We start from the raw sequence: 24,596 nt of genomic DNA, 5'->3' as shown, positions 1-24,596 counted from the left end.
CCCAGAAAATTCTTTTAAATCCTTCCATTTAAAAATCAGGACACAAACCAGGTTTAATTTTAACAATTAATTGCATATAGTTCCTACCAGGTTCCCTTTGTCTTTGCCAAGCTGCATCTTGTTTACAGGCACACAGGAGTTATTCACCTTTTATTACAGGAGGCTGGTGACGATTAAGATGAAACAAATGTTATCAAAGAGTCAGGAGACCTGGATCCTGTTCCTCTGCCAGTGACCTGCTCTGTGACACTGAGGCAGGTTACTTTACCCTTCTGTGTCTTGGTTTCCCCCTTTCTAAAAAGGGGGGAAAGAGGTGTTCACTGCTCAAACATCCAGGAATGAAAAGAAGTATAAGCTATACAATTATTATTGTATCCCTATCACACTGTAAGAATAGTAATAGAATACATTATCCTGACCCTCCTTTTGAGCACAGCTAATCCATCCTGTGCATTAGCCGAACACTAGTGATTGTGCAAACAGATGCAGTGAAATGCATGAAAAATGTTGGAGTTTAGGAACTCAGTTAAGTGTCTGTTGTTTGTAAATTAATGGCTAAATCGATTACATAGAAGCATGGGATTTTTCCTGAGGAAAGTCTAGTCACTCTTGCAGCTTTCTAAGGGGCGAGGAGGGAGTGGGGGGCGGGGACGAGAGACCCATTAATGTCTGCGAAGCACCAGCAGTGTGCATGCTTTAATCAATGAATCGGGGTTTTACCTGTGATCCTAAAAGCACGTTAGCTTCAGCCTGAAAGGGCTGGGGGGTGGGGGGAGACTCTAGATGCACTCGGTGAATTGTTGGGACAAATAATTAGGGATCTCAGGAGAACCGCTTCTCAGAACAACCTGCCCCTTTTGGATGGAAGGAGTGGAGACAGTGGTTCAGTCCTGCTGATGGTTGTTTTAAGCCCTCCTCGCCGTTTGACGGGCATTCTCAGTGCTTTTGTGCGCGCCGCTGAAAGCTTTGACGTGGAAAGAAGCAGCGGAGGTGGGGTAGGGAACTGCAGTTCCTCTAAAAATACTGAGGGCATGCCGGAGTGTGAGCAGGCGGAGGTGAGAGTACCTCGCACCATGTTGTCTGGGTGCCCGCTGGGTGCAGTTTGGGAAACGTTCCTCCTGTGAATGGACGCACCATGAGCATTTGGGAAGTGATCCTGGCTTTCCTGGTTGTGGTCCTGATCCTCGTGTCATTGCTGTCCAACGTGCTGGTGCTGATCTGCTTCTTGTACAGCGCCGACATCCGCAAGCAGGTCCCGGGATTGTTTATCCTCAACCTGACCTTCTCCAACTTGTTGATGACTGTCTTGAACATGCCCCTGACCCTGGCTGGGATCATTTACAAGAATCAACCGGGGGGAGATCAGTTTTGCCACATGGTGGGATTCCTGGAGACTTTCTTGACCACGAACTCCATGCTGAGCATGGCAGCGCTGAGCATAGACAGATGGATAGCTGTGGTCTTCCCTCTAAGTTACCACTCCAAAATGCGTTACAAAGATGCTGCTCTGATACTGAGCTACACGTGGCTACACTCTGTGTCCTTCCCTATAGTGGCAGCTTCTCTCTCCTGGGTGGGTTTCCATCACCTTTATGCCTCCTGCACCCTGTGCAACAAGAGATCAGAGGAGAGGACACAGTTTGTGATTTTCACTGGGGTCTTTCACATCCTCAGCTTCCTCCTCTCCCTCATAGTGTTGTGTTTCACCTATCTAAAAGTGCTGAAGGTGGCACGGTTTCACTGTAAGAGGATTGACGTGATTACTATGCAGACACTGGTGCTGCTGGTGGACATCCATCCCAGGTAAGGAGATGGTCTGTATGCTCAGTGAATGAGGCGGTCCCACTGAAAAGGAAGCCAGATCAGGTGCAAGACTGGGTTCAGCCTCGTAATAGGATCCGATCTGTATCACAAGGAAGGCAAGGAGGGTATTGGGGAGGGGAGGACAGAAGGAGGATCTCTAAAATATAGCTCTGGTCTGCTTATAAGCATGCTTCTTTGCGTTGCGCGCACATTTGCTGTTAAATTCGCTGCCAACAAATCCTGAGATGGGATAATGGCAAGCAATGTCATTTAACGACCCTGGTTTGTTATGGCCAGGGAATTGCATTGGGGTGGAGTTAACAGGAGTAGCGGGCTTTGGCTAGGACGGCACTTTCACTGCAAAGAGTTCTTTGGATGTTGCCCTTTTGGCTCCGAAAACGGACTTAGCGATGAGCACGTGCCGATGTTTTGCTAAGGACAGTCTAAAATGTGCCTGGGGACCACCGGGGGTGGATTAAACTGAACATCAGCACGCCCTTTACCTTTGGCACCGTGCAGTGAGAAACTGCTGCCCTGAATGTCATTCCTTTGCTCGAGCATTGCGTTTGGCAGCGCGGAGTCAGGAACTGTATCCTCCTCGAAGGAAGTAATAGGCACCAACTAAACACGAGTGAATACCTGGGTGTAAATCCACACATGAGAGCATTCAGTGCCAGCCTTCATCTGACAAGCAAAGGGAACGTGAGTTAAATCTGCCCCAGAGACCTTCCATCAGCCCACCCTGCCTAGGTATGGGAGGAATGGGACTCTGGAATACAAGGGGCTAATGATTCTTAGATGAGCATGGGGGGTTGAAGGAGTGGGTGTGGGGGGGGGGAGGTTCAGACGAGAGTAGTTGCAGCGTGTGAGGAAGGAGTAGTTCGGGGGGGATCTGTGAGAGGATGGTAGGGGGTGGATCTGGCCGGGTAGAGAAGTCCGGAGGGAAGCAGATTTTGCTGGGGGTTCTTCCTGGGTCCGTAAGAAAGGGAGGGGAGTGGGGAGGGGAGGCTGGCGGAGTGGGAGCCTAGTTGGAAGAAGCCCATGGACAATAGTCAGGAAGGGAATGAGGCTGGCTGGGTGAGTGTGTCTGGCGGAGGGGCAGATGCCTGGCCGTGGGGAGATCAGAGAGGATGAGGCTTTGGAGGGGAGTGGAGGGGAACAGATCTGGCTAGAGGAGGCAGACAGGATGGAAAAGAGAGGACCAAATTCTTGAGGAGTTCAGGTCTGGCTGGAGCTGGATGGGTGTGGGGCTGGAGTGATGGAAGAGAGCAGGTCAGGCTAGACTGATCTGCCTGAGGGGAACAGGTATTCAAGTCTGTCTGGGGGCCCTCATGGATCTGGTGGGTGGAGGTGGAAGGGAACAGGTCTGGCTGACAGTGTCCTGGTTTAGGATGTAGGGAGTCCTGCTAGTTGGGGCTGGGGAGAAGGTCTGGTTGAGTGGGGTGGCTGAGGAGAGTGGGAATGGATGGAGGGGTGAGTTCTGGAAGGGGAAAAGTAGGGAGGAATGGATCTGGCTGATTGGGCTTGGGGGGCCGAGAGGAACTGGTCTGGCTTGGGGGATCTAGCAGAAGTGTGTCTGGCTATTTGCAGTAAGTGATTGAAGGGGAACAGGTCTGTCTAGAGCTACATTTGGCTGGGGGAAGGAAGAAAATGGTTGGAGTGGGGCTGGGGTGAGGAAAGGAGGTCTGACTGGGAGTCTCTGGCCGGAGGTGGACAAGGGGAGGTGGTGTATAAAGGGAGGAGCTGGGAGTGGGGTGGAAGGGAAGAGATCTTTCTGGGAGATCTGGCTGTGGGTGGGTTGAGTTGAGGTCATCAGTCTGGGAACGTGTTGGAGGGAAGAAGAGCTGGCTGGGGGTGAGAAGGTCTGGATGGGGAGCTCTGGGTGAGATGGAGAAAGGGTTCCATTCCAGTCCATTCATCTGCAGTGATATTGTTTTCTATTGATCAACCTCAGCCTCTATCCCTGCAAGACAAACATCAGGGCTCCCCCTGCTGAGAGGATATTCAGTTTGCAGCTAGCTAGCAGCTGAGCTCCAGAAGGACAAGACAGCTTCTTCCCATTGGTGAAGAACCTCCCTTCATAGGGACAAGAACATGAGTCAGATTTCTGGTACTGCTGAGCCTTGGGTCCCCAAGCACCAAAAGGATGAAGGGGTAGGATTTCACCCATCTTTAGTGCCTGCTTTAGTTGCAGTTGACTTAGATGAGAGAGAAATGGAAACTTTAGTTCAGAAAATCTTTTCTTTTTCCACTTAAGTAACAATTTAGGGTTGTTTTCAACTAAGGATGTAGGGCAGATAAGGGAGTAGCTCCTGCTGACATTAATGAGACTCTCAGGCATAAATCACTCCCTTATCCATAGCTTCATAGCAATATTCCTCGCCTGGAATATTGTGTGCAGTTCTGGTCTCCCATGTTTGAGGAGGATGAATTCAAACTGGAACAGGTACAGAAAAGGGCTACTAGAATGATCCGAGGAATGGAAAATCTATCTTATAAAAGGAGACTCAAAGAGCTTGGCTTGTTTAGCCTAACCAAAAGAAGGCTGATGGGAGATATGATTGCTCTCTATAAATATATCAGAGGGATAAATACCAGGGAGGGAGAGGAATTATTTAAGCTCAGTAGCAATGTGGACACAAGAACAAATGGATATAAACTGGCCATCAGGAAGTTTAGACTTGAAATTAGATGAAGGTTTCTAACCATCAGAGGAGTGAAGTTCTGGAATAGCCTTCCAAGGGGTGTAGTGGGGGCAAAAGACATGTTGGCTTCGAGACTAAGCTTGATAAGTTTGTGGAGGGGATGGTATGATGGGATAGTCTAATTTTGGCAATTAATTGATCTTTGACTATTAGCGGTAAATATTCCCAATGGCCTGTGATGGGATGTTAGATGGGGTGGGTTCTGAGTTACTACAGAGAACTCTTTCCTGGGTGTCTGGCTGGTGAGTCTTGCTCACATGCTCAGGGTTTAGCTGGTCGCCATATTTGGGGTCAAGAAGGAATTTTCCTCCAGGGAAGATTGGCAGAGACCCTGGTGGTTTTTCACCTTCCTCTGTAGCATGAGGCACGTGTCACTTGCTGGAGAATTCTCTGCTCCTTGAAGTCTTTAAACCACAATTTGAGGACTTCAATAGCTCAGACATAGGTGAGAGGTTTTTTTGCAGGAGTGGGTGGGTGAGATTCTGTGGCCTGCGTTGTGCAGGAGGTCGGACTAGATGATCATAATGGTCCCTTCTGACCTTAAAGTCTATGATTCTGTGAATAAGCATTCCCCTACCATATGTGTCATTTGGTTGATAAAAAATAGACAAATAGTTCTCAGTATTATTTCTTGCAAACACTACCAGATGTAATGGTTACGTCCATGAGCAGTGCCGTAGAAAACATTGGGACCAATTAAAATAGTCATCACTGTTCTTGACTTTTTTGGCAGTATTGGGCCCTGAAATAGTTTCTACAGTATTTAGAAGACAAAAAAAAGTGTCCAAACAAAGCATTTTCTGTTTTGTGAAAAAATTTCTTATTGCTAATACAACTTATTGTGATTTTCTCTAGCCTAGGTTAACTTGAGGATGTTTCTGCACTAAAACATTGAAACAATGGTTTCTAGTTACCAGGGGTTGATCCAAAGTGGTTGAGCATGTTACACACCTTATCTTGCAAACTGACAGGATAACATGGAGAACATCATGTCCATTAGTGATAATTATAATCCATTCACTATATCAAATTCCTGTACATTGCATAGAAAAAATCCTGTTGTAAATAACAGAAACATTGGCTGACTTTGATCTGTAGCTGTGCTGTCCAGCACTGCTGTAACAAATGGATGGAATTACTGTATATGAATCAGTTATACACTGGATCAGCTCCTATGATATGAAGCCTATAAAAAAAAACCCTCTTATCTTCGCATATGTCTATAAAGTGCTAGTCCAGCAAAGCACGTCAGCAGATGCATAACTTTAAATACATAAGTTCTCTTATTGATTTATCTTGTGGATCAAGACCTAAGAAAGTTGGATGGGATTTTAAAGGAGTCTATGGGAGTTAGAATTCCAAATCCCCAAAATCTTCCAGTTCTAGCAAGATAATTGGACAGGGTTACCTTAGTATCAGCCATATTCCCTTGTGCTTTCTGATATTTATTGTGGGAAATATCTTGAATACTGCAACTGCTTTACAGTTATCTAAAGCAGTCTGCAATTTTTAAGGGACAACACTATTATTTACTCTCCTCAAAATAGTGCTATTTAGTTGGTTAAGAAAATTGAAAAACGAAATACAGAATATAGCAGTTATATTCTGACAGTTTATGCAGTGGTGAACTAAAAATAATATATGATAGTTAATTTCTAACAGTTTAAAAAAGGTTCAGAGGTAGGAAATACTCTTTTTGGAATAAAACAATATAAATACATCATATATTTAATGAACTCTTTTGAACTGCAGTTTTTAACATAGGATTCTGGGTCCACAGTTAGAAATCAAGTGTCTTCAATTATATCTGATACATCACCAAATTATAACACACATAGCCATGAACTACTTTTCACCCCTATAATATTATTCTGAATTTGTCCTGAATATACTGTGTATCTCCAGCTAATCCTCATCCACTAGATAACTCATTTATTATTTATTATTCTTACTGTAACACGTATAAACTTCAAGAATCCATGGTTATGGGTCCTAGGCTCAATATTAATAACAGTAATAATTCTATTAACAGCAACAACACATGTAAGGTGAAACAGATATGTAGAGCAAGTAAGGAAGAGAAAAAAAAAACAATATACAGAAACTGGGAAATGAAAAAATATAGCAGGAATATAAGAGTGGGAAATACCTGGATCTGAGAAGACAATTGAATGAGAGAACAAAAGGGAATAAAGACAGAGAAGGAAAGAAAAGCAAGAACTCCCCCACCACAGAATGGAAGTTCCTTAGAAATTATTAAAAGACGTTAAATAGGAGGCACAAAGATTTAATGGTGTCATCTAGTCTTTATATTTAATTGCCACTTGTTTGGCAAGACCTGAATAATTCACCTGTTGCTTACTACATATGGAAAATACAGTCATTTCAAACATCCCACATACTCAAGAGACCATTATGAGGCACTGTACAAACTACTAACAAAAAGACAGTATGAGCTCCAGACAGCTACAATGTAGGCACAGTACAAGGCACAATCATTACACACAGAGACCTTTCAATTTCTTTTAATACCGTAACCCCAACATCTCTCAATCTTCATTTGATTCAATCAGTTACTCTCCATCCTCCATGCCCCCATTCGCCCCGTTTCTACCTACATTTTCCCCATAATGTCTATCCTCCAGTTTCTTTCTCCTTACTCACAGTCTCTCTCTGTCCCCCTCCTATTCTCTCTACCTCTCATTCTCCATAACAAATATTCATTTTCCCCTCTGCCTCCTTAATCTGGTCTATAAATGTTAATTTTTTGTACTGAAAATGATGGTGAACCCCAGTATACAAAGGGGTTCTTCCCACTCAGTCCTTTTCCGAAAATCTTGGACCATCTGTGTCATACAGCAGTACAATATGGTAGAGTATATGGCCTGCATATGAGATTTATACGAAAGCCCATTTTTTATTGCATTATCTGAGACTATATGTTAAGGAATGTGGATGGGGGTGCAAAGATCAAGCTGAGTGTCTGTTCTTCACTTAGCATTTCCTGACTTGCCAGTGCCCAATTCCTCTTTTTGGATGGAATATATTTAGACCACAATCCTGCATTGAGAAATATGTCTGCACATCCGCTTGTGGTTCATAATTCAGGATCGGGACCTTATGTACCAATATATATATCTGGTGTATATATATATACACGCAAGGATGTATAATGCTGGAAAGGATGGTCACATTATTCCTGAATTGTAAAGCAACAGGTAATCTTTGAAGATCATCCAAAATGAGTGCCAAAAAAAACTTTTAAAACACCTCATATGATCATGTGTTTGTTTAGGGCACACCTTTAAAAAAATGTTTTACATTTTTTATTATTATTGTTTTTCATCTCTCTACTCATAAAGCCATGTTGCCTTATATGCTGGAGTAGACGGCTAGAAAATTTAGAAATCTCTCTCTCCTCCCCTGCCCCACCCCCAACAAATTAGCTTCGATATATATCACATTGTGATTATTTGAAAGTTCAGTATCTCATAAACTTTCCTTTCTAGAATGAAGTGCTTTATACCAGCTTTCCAACATAGTATAACATAGTTGTGAAATTTCCTTAATTAATGATCTCAGTGATCTGAAGAAACATTAATGAAAGGTAGATTATGAGTGCAGTTCTATTATCATTATCAAAACATATGTATATGTGTGTATATACATACATTAGGGCTGTTGATTAATCGCAGTTAACTCACGCGATTAACTCAAAAAAATTAATCGAGATTAAAAAAATGAATCATGATTAATCGCAGTTTTAATCACACTCAAACAATAGAATACCAATTGAAATTTATTAAATATTTTGGATTTTTTTCTACATTTTCATACTCTGTATTGTAATTGAAATAAAAATGTATATTATTTTTATTACACATATTTGCACTGTAAAAGTGATAAACAGAAGCAATAGTATTTTTCAATTCATCTCATACAAATACTGTAGTGCAATCATTTTGTCCTGAAAGTGCAATTTACAAATTTAGATTTTTTTTGTTACATAATTGCACTCAAAAACAAAACAATGTAAAGCTTCAGAGACTACAAGTCCACTCAGTCATACTTCTTGTTCAGCCAATCACTAAGACAAACAAGTTTGTTTACATTTGCAGGAGATAATGCTGCCCACTTCTTATTTACAGTGTTACCTGAAAGTGAGAACAGGTGTTCACGTGGCACTTTTGTAGCCAGTATTGCAAGGACTTACATGCCAGCTATGCTAAACATTCGTATGCCCCTTCATGCTTCAGCTGCCATTCCAGAGGACATGCTTCCATGCTGATGACTCTCATTAAAAAAAATGTGTTTATTACATTTGTGAACAAACTATTTGGGGAAGAATTGTATGTCCCCTGCTCTGTTTTACCTGCATTCTGCCATAAAATGAACATGTTTTAACAGTCTTGGATGATGACCCAGCACATGTTCATTTTAAGAACACTTTCGCTGCAGATTTGACAAAACACAAAAAAGATATCCGTTTGAGATTTCTAAAGATAGCTACAGCACTCGACTCAAGGTTTAAGAATCTGAAGTGCCTTCCAAAATCTGAGAGGGGCGAGGTGTGGAGCATGTTTTCAGAACTCTTAAAAGAGCAACACTCCGATGTGGAAACTACAGAACCTGAATCACCAAAAAAGAAAATCAACCTTCTGCTGGTGGCATCTGACTCAGATAATTAAAATGAACACTCGTCAGTCCACACTGCTTTGGATTGTTATCGAGCAGAACCTGTCATCAGCATGAATGAATGTCGCCTAGAATGGTGGTTGAAGCATGAGGGGACATAAGAATCTTTAGTGCATCTGGCACGTGAATATTTTTCAATGCCGGCTACAACTCCTGTTCTCACTTTCAGGTGACATTATAAACAAGAAGCAGGCAGCATTATCTTCTACAAATGTAAACAAACTTGTTTGTCTGAGCGATTGCTTGAACAAGAAGTAGGATTGGGTGGAATTGCAGGCTCTAAAAATTTACATTTTTATTTTTTAATGCATTTGTTTTACATAATTCTGCAGTTGTAAGTTCAACTTTCATGGTAAAGATATTACACTACAGTATTTGTTTTAGGTGAATTGAAAAATACTATTTCTTTTGTTTTTTACAGTGCAAATATATGTAATAAAAATAATATAAAGTGAGCAGTGTAGACTTTGTATTCTGTATTGTAATTGAAATCAATATATTTGAAAATGTAGAAAACATCTAAAATATTTAAATGAATGGCATTCTATTATTAACAGCGTGATTAATCACAATTACTTTTTTTAATTGTGCGATTAATCATGATTAATTTTTTTAATCACTTGACAGCCCTAATATACATATAAGTGTATTTTCATATGGAAATATACATATACACATAAATACATGTATATGTGTCTAAGAAAAAGAGTGAAAGAAAATATATTATGTGTTTATCACATACTTTTGGGATGGTTGTGTTAATCACCAGTGTGGAAGTCTTGAGTGAGATGTGCAGTGTCCCAGTTGAGTGCTAATAAAACCTGAATACTAAATCATTCCAAATATGCTACCTAGCACAGAGAAAATATATTTTAGAGAGAAAAAAATTGATGGGAATTGTGGTTTTTTTGGATTATGTCCCTTCACCTACAAAGCCAGGTGGCTCAGTTGCCATGAGTCCAGCTGTACAGGGCAAAGAGGAAGCAATAAAAACCTCTACAAACCTAAAATGGATGGTCAAAATCTAAAACGCCACATGTGTAAAATCCAATTTCCCAGTTCCTTCAGGACTGAAAGCAAATCCTGGGTTCCAGTGGAACCTTTTCCCAAAGGTATAAAAATTCCACTTCTACCCTTGAAGAGATGAAAAACAGGAACAAAAAATAAAACAAAAAGAGAATTTGAACATGTGGCATTGTTGAGATATGATTCTCCCCGACCTGGGCAGGACTATTTTTTCGAGGAATAGGGGTGGGGATCACATATTTCAGGGGAGGAAGAACCTTTTTTTTTGGTATGTTTGTTTTAAAAAACAGTGATCGAAGATGCCCAGGGAGCTGACAATATAAGGATACATTTCCAATGGATAAAAGGAAATCTTTTTTCTCGAACAAAACCCATGGCAAGCATTGGAACTCATTGCCACAAGGTAGCAATGAAGCACACAATTTAGGTAGGATTCAAAAAAGGATTAGACACTTAGATGATAATGAAAATCTTTGTGTTTCCATTAGACTTACGTTATACCAGAATGAGGAGATGGTAGTAGGCCCTATGCCTGTTACTGTATACATGTTTGGAACTGAGAACCAGTAATGCATTTACAGTAAAATTATTGAGAAACAACAATTACAGAAATGCTGCTCCTGGCTCAAACTGTGAGGTCCTAACTTAGGATCCGTAGTGGCTCTGCCGTTAGTCCTATGCACGGAACAGCTTCCAGTTGCTGCCCCAGGAGCAGAGCAGGGAACAGACTGACTCAGAGCCCCAGTCTGCCTTCTGGTTTCCCTTGCTCAAGAGGGAACGTACCTTTGCCAGCCCTGTACCTGCCGTAGCATATGTAGTCGTGCTAGTTGGGACATTGAGGGAGATGGGGCATTTTCACTGCCCCTTTCAACCCACATGCACAGTGCAGATGTAACAGCCCTGAGAAAGTGCTCTTCTCTCCATGTATAGAGGTGCAGAATGAGCCTCAACTGGATCCTAAATTCACTCACTCCTAATTTAGGTAAATTGATACTGATTTCAGTGGAAGTTTTGCCAAGTAAAACAGAGGGTCCACTTCAGAAAGTGCTGAGGATCCTCACTCACATTAATTTCAATTTGAGTCGAGCTCCTTAGCAACTCATAGGTGGCTCATAGAACCAGGGTTTCAGAAAACACCTCCAGATCCGGCCCAATGTGAGTTTTAAGGAGCAGTTCATGTGCTAAAATGGCAAATATTATACTGAAGTAAATATATAGTTAATTTCTTTCTATTTGTCTAGTCAGTCTGTGTAAACAAGTTTGCAGGTTTCAGTCCAGGGTTAAGGATGTTATAGCTATTTAGACTTGATATTTAATTGTCTGTTTTGCAAAGTTACATCAACTTTTTTCTAGTACTATGCACAGAAATTTACAAGTAATTACAAAGCGTATGGCCATACAATTCATATCTATGTGATAGAATGATCTTTCTAATGTCACACAAAGCTTTCACAGTATGTTGTATTTTTCCAGTTACATTTTTATTGCTTTAACTAAGGTATTAATATACTAAATATTTATTGGTTATCGCTTTGGGAAGTTCAAATCTCCTTTTTTCTCCTTCCCTGTAATATGTTGTTTAAAACGTTCTTTCTATAGACTAGTGTTCCATATATACCATTTTGGTTTTTTTCCAAATTTCGTTGAACAGAAAGAGCCAAATTCAGGCCTGATGTAAGCAGGTACAACTTCCACTGATTCCAATGAGAGTTATAGCTACTTCCACCAGAACTGAATTTGACCCAATCTCATTATAAAAGAAAAGAAAAAAATCCTTACAGTAATTATTGTTGGGGTGGGGAGGAATATAAGTTAAGGGATACAATGAATTAATAGATAGTAGTGTCCTGTATGACTAGAATGTTTTCTGGGAAGGCTTTTATAAATCATTCCAGGACTAAAACCATTAAAATCTGCTATTTGGTATTGTGATTCATGTTATTGTTTGTATTAAATGTTACACAGTGTACGAGAGCGTTGTCTAGAAGAACAAAAGAGACGGAGGCAACGAGCAACAAAGAAAATCAGTACCTTTATTGGTACTTTTATACTTTGTTTTGCACCTTATGTAATTACAAGGTAAGTTCAAACCTACCTACTGAAATTCCATATGCACTAACTCAGAAAAGTTAGATCAATGAATCAGAAAACAGAATATTAATCCACAAGTCTCCTACTCTCTTCAAAATTTTTGTTAAACATTTCCACTGTTATGACAGAGGTTGCATTTACTGTACTAATGGTATTGTACATATTTTATAGTTCTTATTCTGATCAATTCTCAGTCAGGCAACAGGCCAGACTTTGATCTCAAAGTCCAAATAGACCAGGATTCTTATCTCATACACATCAGAGTTCATCAGGAGTAACTCCATGGAAGTCAGTGGGTCAGATGGGTCTGCTGTCCTTATTAATACTTAGTTCACTTCACAAATTGTCCCACTGATTTCAGTGGGACACCTTACAGAGTAAGGTACTACACACCCTGAGTAAAGCTATGAGAATCTGGTCAAGTGAGATCAGAATCTGGCTGACAGACTTAAATGGGAATTTTGTCTGACTGGATAGAACTCTTAGTCATAAACAGAATATCAAAGCTTTCGTGGCTCAGAGCTAAAACAAAAATTCTTGTGATTTATGATCAGATGCCATTTTCCATCTGCTATCTTATCTTTGAAAATAGTCCTATAGGAAGCACAAAATTAATCCTATGAGATAAAAAATGTTAAAGCATGTAGCCCAGATAAACATTCTGAAGTTACATATATTGGAAAGGAATGTACAACTTGCATTCTTCATTAAAGGACTCCAGAAAAATTCTGGTGCAGAACTGGAGAAGGAAATATTTTCTTGAATATTACTTAATGCTGTTCCAGTGAAAATAAATTATTGGAAAGTCAGACCCAACATATGTGGGCACAACTTAAAAGGTTAAGTTAATTTTTTGGCATATTTATGATATTTGGTATATTTTAAAAAAAAGGGGCTTAAAATCTCTTGCCAGAACTGGAGGCTTGAGTGTCATTCATGATGTTATGCCCATGACAATCATGACCATTAAATGCATGGTGTTTATTTGTGACAGAATGTGACTGTATTTATTGATAAATTCCACTTAATAACAGTAATAAGATCTTCTAGGTAACACATTCTGACACTTTTTAGATTATTACAATCACTTAGTCTTCAGTCTCATGCTTTACAATGTCAGCGCTAGAGTATTTGTCTGATTTCAAGAGGCTAACTTCATTTTACACTAAAGCTTTGCACTTAAGGACGAATGGTGATTTTTAAGGTTCTTCTCCATAGTGGCTTATGGCTCAGTCTTGCAAGGTGCTGAGCAGTCTGTCCTAAATCCAGCAAAGCACATTAGGTACATGCTTAACTTTAAGCATGTGAGTAATCCTGTTGAAGTCAATGGGTCTATCGAGTGCTCAAAGTGAGGCAGATATCCAAGTGTTTTCCTGGATTGGGAACAGAGTTCTCAACACTTGTCAGGCTTGAGCACCTAGTCATTTTTCTAAGCAAAGAGTAAATATAAGGTATGCAGGGAAAGAGAAAGTTAATCACTCAGGCCCTCTTTCATCAATCTGTTCCTAATTCAGCAAATCACTTAACCACATGCTTCAATTACATATGTGCTTACCTGCTATGCTGTGTAGGGATGGAGCATGTGGGTTAATGCGTTGCTGAATTGAGGCCACAAAACTGTAAATCATGAGGCATGATGATTAATCTGGGTTTAGAATAAGGTGATCTCAAAGTAACTTTTTGGTTTAGCCAGGTAAAAGCTTATCTAACTGGGGTTAAAAACCAGCACTTTCAGTGATTCAAACAAGTACTGGAGGCACCTGTTTGTTTTTAGCTCTGAAGTAGAAACATGTGATTAAATCCTTATTAAGAATAAGCCCCTTTAATTTATAACAAACCTTGTTAGCTCCAGTCACTGACATGTACCCATACTCCTTGTTTCTGAATGACTTTGGTCCGTATTTTTAGAGTTACTAATGTAATAATATGATAGCTGTACCTTTCTAATTTATATGCTAATATACTTTGATTTGCAGTAATGCTGCTAGTTCATGCGTCCGTTCCTTATATCTTTATATTTAGACATCTAGCTGTACCATCCTCTATCTCTTTCCTCACTGAACCCAGTTATACCTTTTGGCCATCAACATCCCGTGGCAATGAGTTCCACAGTTTAATTTGCCATTGTGTGGAAAAAGTACTTCCCCTGTTTATATTAAACCTGATGCCCATTAAAATAAAATTAGTGAGAAAATATTCTCACACATCCCTTTATTTTCTGTATGTATCTTTTAAGTAGGAAAATAAAAATATTTTTATTTCAATTTTTTTGGCACCTATTGCAGACTCTAGGCCCTTCATATTATTAGATAATATTCAACATTTACTCATGTGAGTAAATTCTGTGTCCATAATCAGGCCCCAAATTAATGAATTATCCCACAATATCAGCAAAAACTAGCCCTAACAAATGAATTCTCAAATTTTAAACAAAAAAGGTAAGAATTCGCTTATGTCATCATGAAACATTTGACAAACAAACAATGCCACATTTTTCAGACCTGCTTGTCTGATCTTTGCACACAAAATCCTGTTTGTACAAATGAGTAGTTGGGTACAGAATTCCCATGAGGGGTTCCCACTTGCTAGTTTGTGCATATAAGTACGTGATTTTTATAACCAATTTTGGGTGGCCAGTTTTGAAAAAAATAGCCTTCTAGTCTCAGTTAAAAGCCTTAGTTGATGTGAAGTGGAGATATGACAATGGCTAGAAAAAATGGCTTCTGGGGCTCACAGGTCAGGTTATAGGAATTCACATGTCACTCTGATTCCTTGCAGAATATGGCAGGTCATGATACATGCACACAGTGAAGAAGCAAGACTGACTATTAATAAGACTGCTCACAATCACTAAGAAGCAGTCATTTTCATGCTTTTGGAGGTTATCCAGTGCAGTGGCTATTAAAACAGCACTTTATCAAAAGGAGGTCATCATGCTAACAGAAAAGGAGGACTTGTGGCACCTTAGAGACTAACCAATTTATTTGAGCATGAGCTTTCGTGAGCTACAGCTCACTTCATCCGATGCATTAAGTGAGCTGTAGCTCACGAAAGCTCATGCTCAAATAAATTGGTTAGTCTCTAAGGTGCCACAAGTCCTCCTTTTCTTTTTGCGAATACAGACTAACACGGCTGTTACTCTGAAACCTGTCATGTTAACAGACTCCCATTTTACCAAACAATAAGGTGAAGAGCTGGGTGCCCAGAGCTGCTTTACAACAATTAACACAGAAATCAACATGTAGCACCAAAACTCTCTGATAAAGCCTTGAAAATAAAGATCTCAGCAGTACAATATATTTAATCAGAAACTATTCAGGTCAAATTCTGATGTCAATGGGCGTTGTGTGCAAATATCTGAGGGCAGAAATTGGCCCTTTAGTACTTCGATGTATACTAAAACAGTAAGAATTCAGGCTAAATGGAGGTAATACATTAGAGAAAGTCTTAACCAAATTTCTGGAAAATGAATGGATTTGTTCTGATATGATCATCTAAGACCCAGAAAATGTCTGTTTTGTCTCACTGTTTAATGATAAAATGTTTGAGACTATCTGTTCTATACTGTGTTTTTCCTATAACTGTTCTCAAATTACAGCACTGAAAAACAAGTATGTTGGAACTACATCACTGTCTAAGCTTCTTTAGTGTGTTTGCAGTAAAAGCTTTCACTACAACAAATGTTTAGACACAGAGGCATGCACTGACTTGACTTTAATACAAAGGGGTTTCATTAGAGTGCCTAAGAGATTAATGTCTTAATTCTCAAACTAAACAAACATTTGCTCCTGTTTACTGGATGTGAAGTTAAAAGGTTTATTATCTACATGACATCCTTTCTAATAATTATAAAATTCTAAAATATTAACAAAATATTACAAGAAATACAGCTTTACAGCTTTGAAGCATTAAGGCATTTGGAATTATGTAGATGATGCTGTGGAATTTAATTTACAGATGGCACTAAAATATTAATGCTACTTCACTGAAAATGTCACTTTGGGGCTCTAATGTGTCATGAAAATTGAAACTGGATGCATAGAATGTCCCTCATCAATAGGAAACAAAATCTTCCTTCAAAGATGATGACAAATACAATATGCCTTGAATATCCATCATGGAATTATCTGTGCATTGTCCAACATTCAGCATTGGGCTCTGTGTACATTTCTATGCCTGGGATTTTATTGCATATGTTAAATCTGTAATAAAACCACAGGCATAGAAATATATATATGTATAGTTGTCAAAAACAATGTGCTATGTATTATGCAAATTGTAAGTTTCAAGGACACTTAAATATAATTTAATAAACTACTAAAAATTCTGTTGATAAAAGTGAGGGATTTCTAATAGGACTCAATCATTGAAGGAAAAAAAACAGAGAATCTTGGATTGCTTCCTCCAGCTGTCTACCTGATGTGCATTTAGGGAAGATTGATTATAATTCATGGAATTGATTGACACAGGGTCAACCACAAAGTTCACATCTTGGTTATTGAAGGCATCCGCTGAATTTAATGAAGTTCCATCAAACTCTATCAGAATATGAAATGTCTTACCCAGTAAAGTGTTCTGTAGTTACCAGAGTTTGAATGATTCATCCTTCTCCTATATGATCTCTTGACTTCTGTCCACATTTTAGTGCACTTCCTTTGTCTGAGAAAGAAGTATACAGCCTGTTACCAAACAATTTTAGAATGGCTATATGAAGAAAAGATTAGAGAACCTGAACAGAATTTTGTTAATGGGAATCTTCAACATGAAGGGGTCCTGGTTATGTGTGATGGAAAAAAAAAACCCATTTGAAACCTGACAGTTATGCAATAGCCAATATGCAATTATTTGAAAGGGAAACTAATCTACAGTACAGCACTTTTTGGTTTAAACTCAATAGCCAAACATTGTCTTCACTTGCTGTCCATGGACAATGATTCCATTTAATTTAATTTAATTTAAGGTCTTAGTTCATATACATCTAAACATTCATGGTATTGGCAACAGGTGACAGTAACAGCTCACAGAGTGCAAGTAATTACACTGTGCAATGCGCGGACATTGAAGGCATGTTTGTCAACTGAATTTAAAATGAAAAGTCCCCCTGTGGTTTATGAAAGGTTTATCATCATGATATTGACTGGGAAACTATGAGAGCAAAAGTGGTTTTCACAGCAAATAAAAAATATGAAAACTGGCATGTTGGAGAGTACAGCTATCACAAATGTAAAGTTTGATTTTGGGAATATTTCACTTGAATTCAAGATGACCAGCTATGGTTACCTGAATTTCTATCACGGGATCCACCTTTCTGCTGTGTCACTCCTTCATTCCCTTTCTTTCACTGTTCCTGCCACATCTAAGATCACACTAAGAAACTTTACCATTTATATAAACAAACACCCCCCCATACAAAATACTATTTAAATGCTAGTGTAAAAGACATAGAACTATCTTCATTTATATCTACATTACAGTAATGTCTACAGGCCCCAACTGAGATCGTGGCTCCATTATACAGCCTCAAAATGACTTTGACAAATTGGAGAATTGGTCTGAAATCAACAGATGAAATTCAATAAAGACAAATGCAGAGTACTGTACTTAGGAAAGAAAAGTCAAATACACAACTCCAAAATGGGAGATATCTGGCTAGATGCTAGCACTTCCAAAAAGGATCTAGGGGGTATAGTGGAAAGTAAATTGAATATGAGTCAACAATGTGATGCAGTTGCAAAAAAAGCTACTATTCTCGGATGTATTAGCAGGAATGTCACATGTAAGACATAGGAGGTAATTGCCCTGCTCTACTTGGCACTGCAAGGCCTCAGGTGAAGAACTAGGTTCAATTCTGAGCACCACTCTTTTGTAAAGGTGTGGATAAATTGGAGGGAGTTCAGAGGAGAGCAACAAACATGAAAAAAGGTTTAGAAAACCTGACCTATGAGTAAAGGTTAAAAAACCTTGGCAAGTTTAGCACTGTGGAAAGAAGACTGAGAGGGGACCAGATAACAGTCTTCAAATACATTAAGGGCTGTTATAAAGAGGCCAATGGTCAGTTGTTCTCCATGTCCACTGGAGGTAGGAGAAGTAGTAATGGGCTTAATCTACAGCAAGGAAGGTTTAGGTTAGATATTAGAAAAATCTTTCTATAAGGGTCATTAAGCTCTGTTAGGTTTGCAGTTAGGCTTCCTAGGGACATTGTAGAATCCCTGTCTTTGGAGGTTTTTAAGAACAGGTTGAACGGTTGTCAGGGATAGTCTAGGTATGCTCGGTCCTGCCTAAGCACAGGGGTGACCTCTCAATGTCCCTTCAAGCCCCACATTTCTATGATTCTGAGCTAGGTGCTGTACAAACAAATAGGGCTTGTCGACACTTACAGCATTGCAATGGTGCCTCTGTCTTGCTTAGTGAAGACGCCTACCTGGAGCTTCTCCCAACGGCATAGGTACTCCTCCTCCCTGAGAGGAGGTAGCTATGCCAATGGGAGAAGCTCTCCCATCTGCACAGCACTGTCTACAGCAGGGATTAGGTCACTATAATTACATCGCTCTGGGGTGTGGATTTTGTAGTGTAGACCAGGGCATAGTAAGAGACAGCTCCTGAGCCAAAGAGTTTACAGTGTAAGTAGACAGGACAAACAAAGGGTGGGAAGGGAAAGAGAAACACAGAGAGGTGACGTGACTTGCCCAAGGCTCGTTGCGGAGCAAGTTAAGGAACGGAGGTCTCCTCAGTCCCAGTGCAGTGCTGTAAACTTTGGCCCATGCCACTTCTCAATTCTCCTTCAAAAAGCATGATTCAGAGAGGAATTAAGCAAAAGACTAATAAATCAAGGGAGAAGACATACACATTTGTAAGATGATTGAGTCAGACAAAGCTACTTTTAATATTGCTTCATAAACTGCGCCTCAGTCACGCTCTCTGAAACGGTACTGACATTTTTTCCCCTGCAGGAACACTAGCAATAAACCCATTTGCTGTACATGTTCAGGGGCACCTGCTGCTGAAAACTTTCAGCAAAGATTTAATTTCCCAGTGCAAATCAGGGCATTTTATTCTCACATAGCAGAACATGCATCTTTTGAAACACTGTTCTGGAAAAATCAATTGTTTTTCAACAATTTTGGACACATATTGAGCAGAACTGCCCTTCAGTGCTTCTCAAAGACATTGCAAGAGAAAAGCTTGCACTATAGTCAATATTGTCTTTGTCACATTGTCTGAAATATCACAAAATGAAGTATCTGTATTTGAATCAGCACAAACTGAAGTAACTTAGCTGAGAAATTCTTTTTTCCTGCTGCTTTGAAAAATTCGCATTGCTATATTGCAAATGTGTATTTTTTCCATTAAATGACTATTTAGTAATTCAGAACATCTCTCTAATATTAGCCTCCAGATGATCTCTCAGTGATGAATTTTCCTACATTGCCCCCTTTTCTTAGAGACAGATCAAATGTTGAATGAAGACAATTGGAATCTTTCCATTAGATTTAACAGAAATTGGATGGGTCATCGATTATTTTAGAGCCAGATAGATAACACTCATGATACTTGCCACCATCTAGGGTCATTAGCCAGGCTGCTCAAGAGTTGGTCCAGAAGAACAGGAAGAGATATATGGTTCCTCTGTGACAACAGGAAGATTTCCAAAATGTCTAATATACAAAAGTTATCAAGAACATTACAGGAACTACCATCCTTCAAGATTTAGGATACATCTACACTGCAAAAACAAACCCTGCAGCAGCAAGTTTCAGAGCCTGGGTCAACTGCCTCAGGTTCATGAGGCTTGCACTACAGAACTAAATATAGCAGGGTAAACGTTCCCACTCGGGCTGGAGCCTAGGTCCTGACACCCATCGAGCGGGGAGGGTCTCAGAGTCTGGGCTTCAGCCTGAGCAGGAACCTATACACTGATATTTTTAGACCCATAGTTCAAGCCCCAGTTAGTTTAGCTGGGCTCAGATTCACTGCAGTAGTTCTTTGTGTTTGGGGGTGGGGGGGGAGGTTGTTTTTGTTTTGCAGTGTAGACGTATGGCTAGTATTCTACACATGCAATCCATTAGCCTGAGCAATGGCACTCCTCTCGGTGTTGGACTCAAGCACACTAAAAAAGGTTTTAGGACAATATTTAGAAAATTATTTTATACAATTTGGAAAATGGTTCTTGTAATAGTTGAGATTAATTTGTTGTGCACAAGTGATTGTGTGATAATAGCATGATATTTAATAGGAAATTTTCAGTGAAGACTGTATTCATTTAATTAATTAATTTGTGACTAAGCAAAACCAATAATAAACATGAACCTGATGATACACCACTATTCAAAATAATTTCTGAAAAAAAGTCAAGTGTAAATTCATGCTTTCCTTTACTAGACCAAGACCTTATAGGGATAAGCATCCCAGTAGAGATCAAAGAAAGCATTACACCTTCTCAGGATGGGCATACAGATAGGATATGGCCTAGCAAGTCAAAGAATAATTGCTGAATATCTGGTATGTATCGTAAGACTTGTGTGAGGTCCCTAAATCCTCAGTCTGAGACCCACGCTGAATGGGACCTGCTCTAAATCAACCTTCTTTGTTTTCTTTTTGCTTTGTTACCAGATGGGAGAGCTCATACAAGTAAAGTCATGTTCATATCAATATTTCCAAAAATCAAGCTTGAACAGTAAACATAGCCTTGCTCCACGTGGATGCAACTGCATTGAAGCCAGTGGAATGCATTTACTTACAGCTGGCTGTATGTGGCCCAATATAGTGAACATATCTGCTCAGGTCAGATCCAGAGATGATTTCTCAGGATTTCAGACTACACTAAATGCAGGCTTATCTGAGAAAGGACTGAGTAAAACATGAGAATTTGGCCTCTGCATTTAGTTTAAAGATCTTGGGGAGGTGGGCTCATACTTTTTTCCGTTCTTGATGCTATCATTCAGTAACTTCAAGATCCCAAGAAGGCAGCTGTATATGGTTTGTGTGTAGAATGTGGTTTTCACAATAAAGAACCACCACATAAAAACCAGTACAACTGGTACTTGGTCTGTGTGGGTTTGTTTTGTTGTGCACAGAACTGGTCATCCAGTTATAGTCCTCTGATAACCTGCACACGAAGGTAGGCATGTAACTTCCATTTATAATAAAGGCAGCTGTATGTAGAACCAATGGACTATGTTGAAATTGTAGTCCCTTGCTCTGTTAAGAACTGAACAATACAAAGAAAATTCCCCTCCCTGATCCAACTTGTGTACCACTAGCAGTTTGCTCTGTTTCTATCTGTACTGTTATGTCTCTCTCTCAGTAACACTTTTCCCTGTTTCTTGGCAGACTGGTAGAATTATCATCTGTAGTCCCCATCAGTTCTCACTGGGGAGTCATTTCCAAGTGCTTGGCTTACAGCAAAGCTGTTTCAGACCCTTTTGTGTACTCTTTATTACGACACCAGTACAAGAAGACATGGAAGGACATAATAAACAAGATTCTTAAAAGAAGCTCCATAAATTCCTCAGCCCTCACAAGCGAATCGCACAATCAGAATATATTGCAAATGACTGAATGAGGAAGCTGGCACAGAATCTCCACGAAAGATGGAAGAATACAAGGGGGTTGTGGGGGAGTAACATGTAGCTATCATTAACTAGCAATGGTCATGAACGTTATTCACTGAAGCTCACAGTCTAGCTTGCACCTCATCAGCAGCCCATGTAACAACTTTCAGAGTGAAGCTGGCTGCTTCACATGTCCTTCTTTTGACATGAAGTGTTGTAATTGATACCTGAACCTGCCGGCTCTCCAAACACAAATATCCCATCGACTTCAATGCAGGGTGATGCATCCATAATGGGTCAAACCCTATCCTTATCGGAGGGAGCCATAGAAGTGGCAGGAGCAAAACACTGCAGGGTCCATTTTAAAATGACTCTAAAAAGCTGCAGTGTGCATCCCTGGCTTGCACATGTTGCTGGCTCTATATGATGCTCCACCCAATCCCCCTTGCTAGAACTAGAGAATGATGCTAACCTGGCTGCTTGAGTAGGTCCCTATTGAAAATCTTGTTAAAGCTTAATAGAAAATTATCTGTCTGTTTACCTATATACTTATATGGCCCCTTTGCTGTAGTATCTGAGGTCCTTTTTCTATATGCTTTTTTGAACTATCCTGTAGAACTGAATAGAGAATGATGTCTTCTATAGAGAGCTAGAGGATGGCTCAGTTAAGGCCATCTTTCCTTATTAAATCCGGTAGGTTCTCAGAGTAATTTCTATAGAACCTTCTTGGTTTCCTTCCCAAGAAATTCTAGAGGACTTTTCCAAAGGGTATACAGGGATAAGAGGTCAGGGTACTTATGTCCCTTTCCCCCAACTCCCTTTCCTACATGTCTGAACTGTATAGGGATAGGGAAGGATTTTACCCAATGACTGCAGGACTGGACTCATTTCCCAGAAAGTTTTTAGAGTGTCTAATTATTTTCTTCACTGAAACTTTATTAATCATGAAAAGCTTTAAATTGTTATGGTTTTGATGGTTAGTTGTTTTTGGGGAGAAGTAGGAGGTGGTTTGAAGTAGAGATAGGCCCAAAGCTGAAATGGATTTGGCCAAAAATCATTCTCCTAAATTTGTGGTCCAAACTCTGGATCAAGATTTGAACTTCCCAAATTTCTGGGTATTAGATTTAGCCCCTTATAGAGCTGGATTCAATCTGCAGACTTCAGTCTGAACCCAGATTTGAAGCTAATCCCATTTCTCTTTTAGAGGTATGGTTTCTTCTCAGTCTTTTATTAAAGAACAGCTCTGTCATTAAAAATCACTGCATTTTCAATTCAGTCAGCTGTTAATGCAGATATACAAACTGGCAAAACACTCAGACAAAATTAAGACAATCCTGTGTACAATATTTCTATGGGGACTTCATTCTGTATGTTACATTTGGTTCAGTACTTAGCATAAGAATCTTAGAATTCAGGGCAACACAATTCTGTTTTCTAAGTATTATTCAGTTGACTTTATCCTTTAATTATAACAGTCAGTAGATGACTTCATAATTAAATGACACTTACATATCTGACCCTGAAACCATCATCCAGCCATTCATTCAGAATTATATTCATTGATCATTTTGAATCTTATCAGCTTATCAGCAATTGTCCTTTTGGTTCAATGAAAATCAAGGTGGCATAAGATTATTTCTGCACATTCCAAATGTTTTGCCAGTTAACTGATGTGTAAAAAACAAAAACGAGAACAATAATCAATCAATCCTCATTTTTGTTGCTGTAATTTTAAAGTTAATTGGTAGCACATGATGTCCTCATTATGATACAAGATTAATTTTAAGTCAAGCACATTTGGTTTCAAAAACCTAACATGGTATATATGTTTGTTAAATATATCAACAAGATTTTTATAAACTCACTCTTTGTGCCAGTAACCAAAGTGTTTTGATACTGAGATAATGCTTCTTGGTGGATTGTAGTCAATTTTTCTGATAAAGAGACACAATTCTGCCTCAGATCTGCACACTTATCGCCAGAAAGTGATTTACATTCCAGGAACTTAATACAAAGGCATAATTACGTCACAACAAAAATTAATTGTCAAGGAATAGATTTGGATAGTCTGCTCCACAAAACCAGCTGACTGTTTTGGTGATGGTATGACTGCAGATTTGTGCCCAGAGTACACCTGGAATTGAATGAATATAGTGAGATACCTTCATTCATATGATTGACGTCTCTCTACAGTTGGCATCTTCCAATAAGGGTTGAAGTCCTTGATGAGATTGAAATTGTTTTGCTCTGTTCATATTCTGCAGATAAATATGAAACTGAGGGCCATATTGAGCTGATGAAGCCCTCTGCACTGGAGGGCTCAAATTCATTCTTGGAGTAAGGTAGGCAATGGTACTGCTCTCCCTTATATTTCTGCTATGTGAGGGGAACTTTATTCCTATCTGTGGGCTCCATTAGCAGAGGCTTATAGGCTAAATAAAGGTATTGTCCCAGGTGGTATGGCCATGCACATTTACCAAGCAGCTTTGTCCACTTTTTGGAAACACTGGTCCCTTACAGCTGTCCCACCCAGACAAGGGAGGTTGTAGCTGCTCTCTTCAACCTCCTGCACCTTGGGAGAATGTCTATTGTTGAGGCTTTAGCAAAAGCCTGATCCAAAGCCCATTGAAGTCAATGGGAATCTTTTCACTAATTCCAATTGGCCTTGGATCAGGCCCCAGGTATCCATGTGGGTATTTGCCTGCATAGAACCATGGTGAATTTA

The 24,596-nt window shown here is 39.6% G+C and overlaps 1 protein-coding gene across 1 annotated transcript; it reads left to right on the top strand.

Annotated features, from left to right (window-relative positions):
• Window positions 1-1,135: 1,135 nt before the first annotated feature.
• On the top strand, window positions 1,136-21,882 carry GPR26 (G protein-coupled receptor 26). Its single transcript, XM_077823080.1, has 3 exons — window positions 1,136-1,803; window positions 12,195-12,308; window positions 21,651-21,882. Exons 1-3 carry the CDS (start codon window positions 1,136-1,138, stop codon window positions 21,880-21,882), a joined length of 1,014 nt encoding a protein of 337 aa, XP_077679206.1.
• Window positions 21,883-24,596: the final 2,714 nt, after the last annotated feature.

This window comes from Eretmochelys imbricata, chromosome 7 (assembly GCF_965152235.1).
Source record: "Eretmochelys imbricata isolate rEreImb1 chromosome 7, rEreImb1.hap1, whole genome shotgun sequence".
In the NCBI taxonomy this organism is placed as follows: domain Eukaryota; kingdom Metazoa; phylum Chordata; order Testudines; family Cheloniidae; genus Eretmochelys; species Eretmochelys imbricata.
This window is presented reverse-complemented; position numbering and strand designations above follow the sequence as displayed.

Coding starts and splice junctions, on each gene's coding strand:
- GPR26 (XM_077823080.1), top strand. CDS start 1,136: ATGAGCATTTGGGAAGTGATCCTGGCTTTCCTGGTTGTGGTCCTGATC. Junction 1,804..12,194: donor CTGGTGGACATCCATCCCAG/GTAAGGAGATGG, acceptor AATGTTACACAG/TGTACGAGAGCGTTGTCTAG. Junction 12,309..21,650: donor GCACCTTATGTAATTACAAG/GTAAGTTCAAAC, acceptor GTTTCTTGGCAG/ACTGGTAGAATTATCATCTG.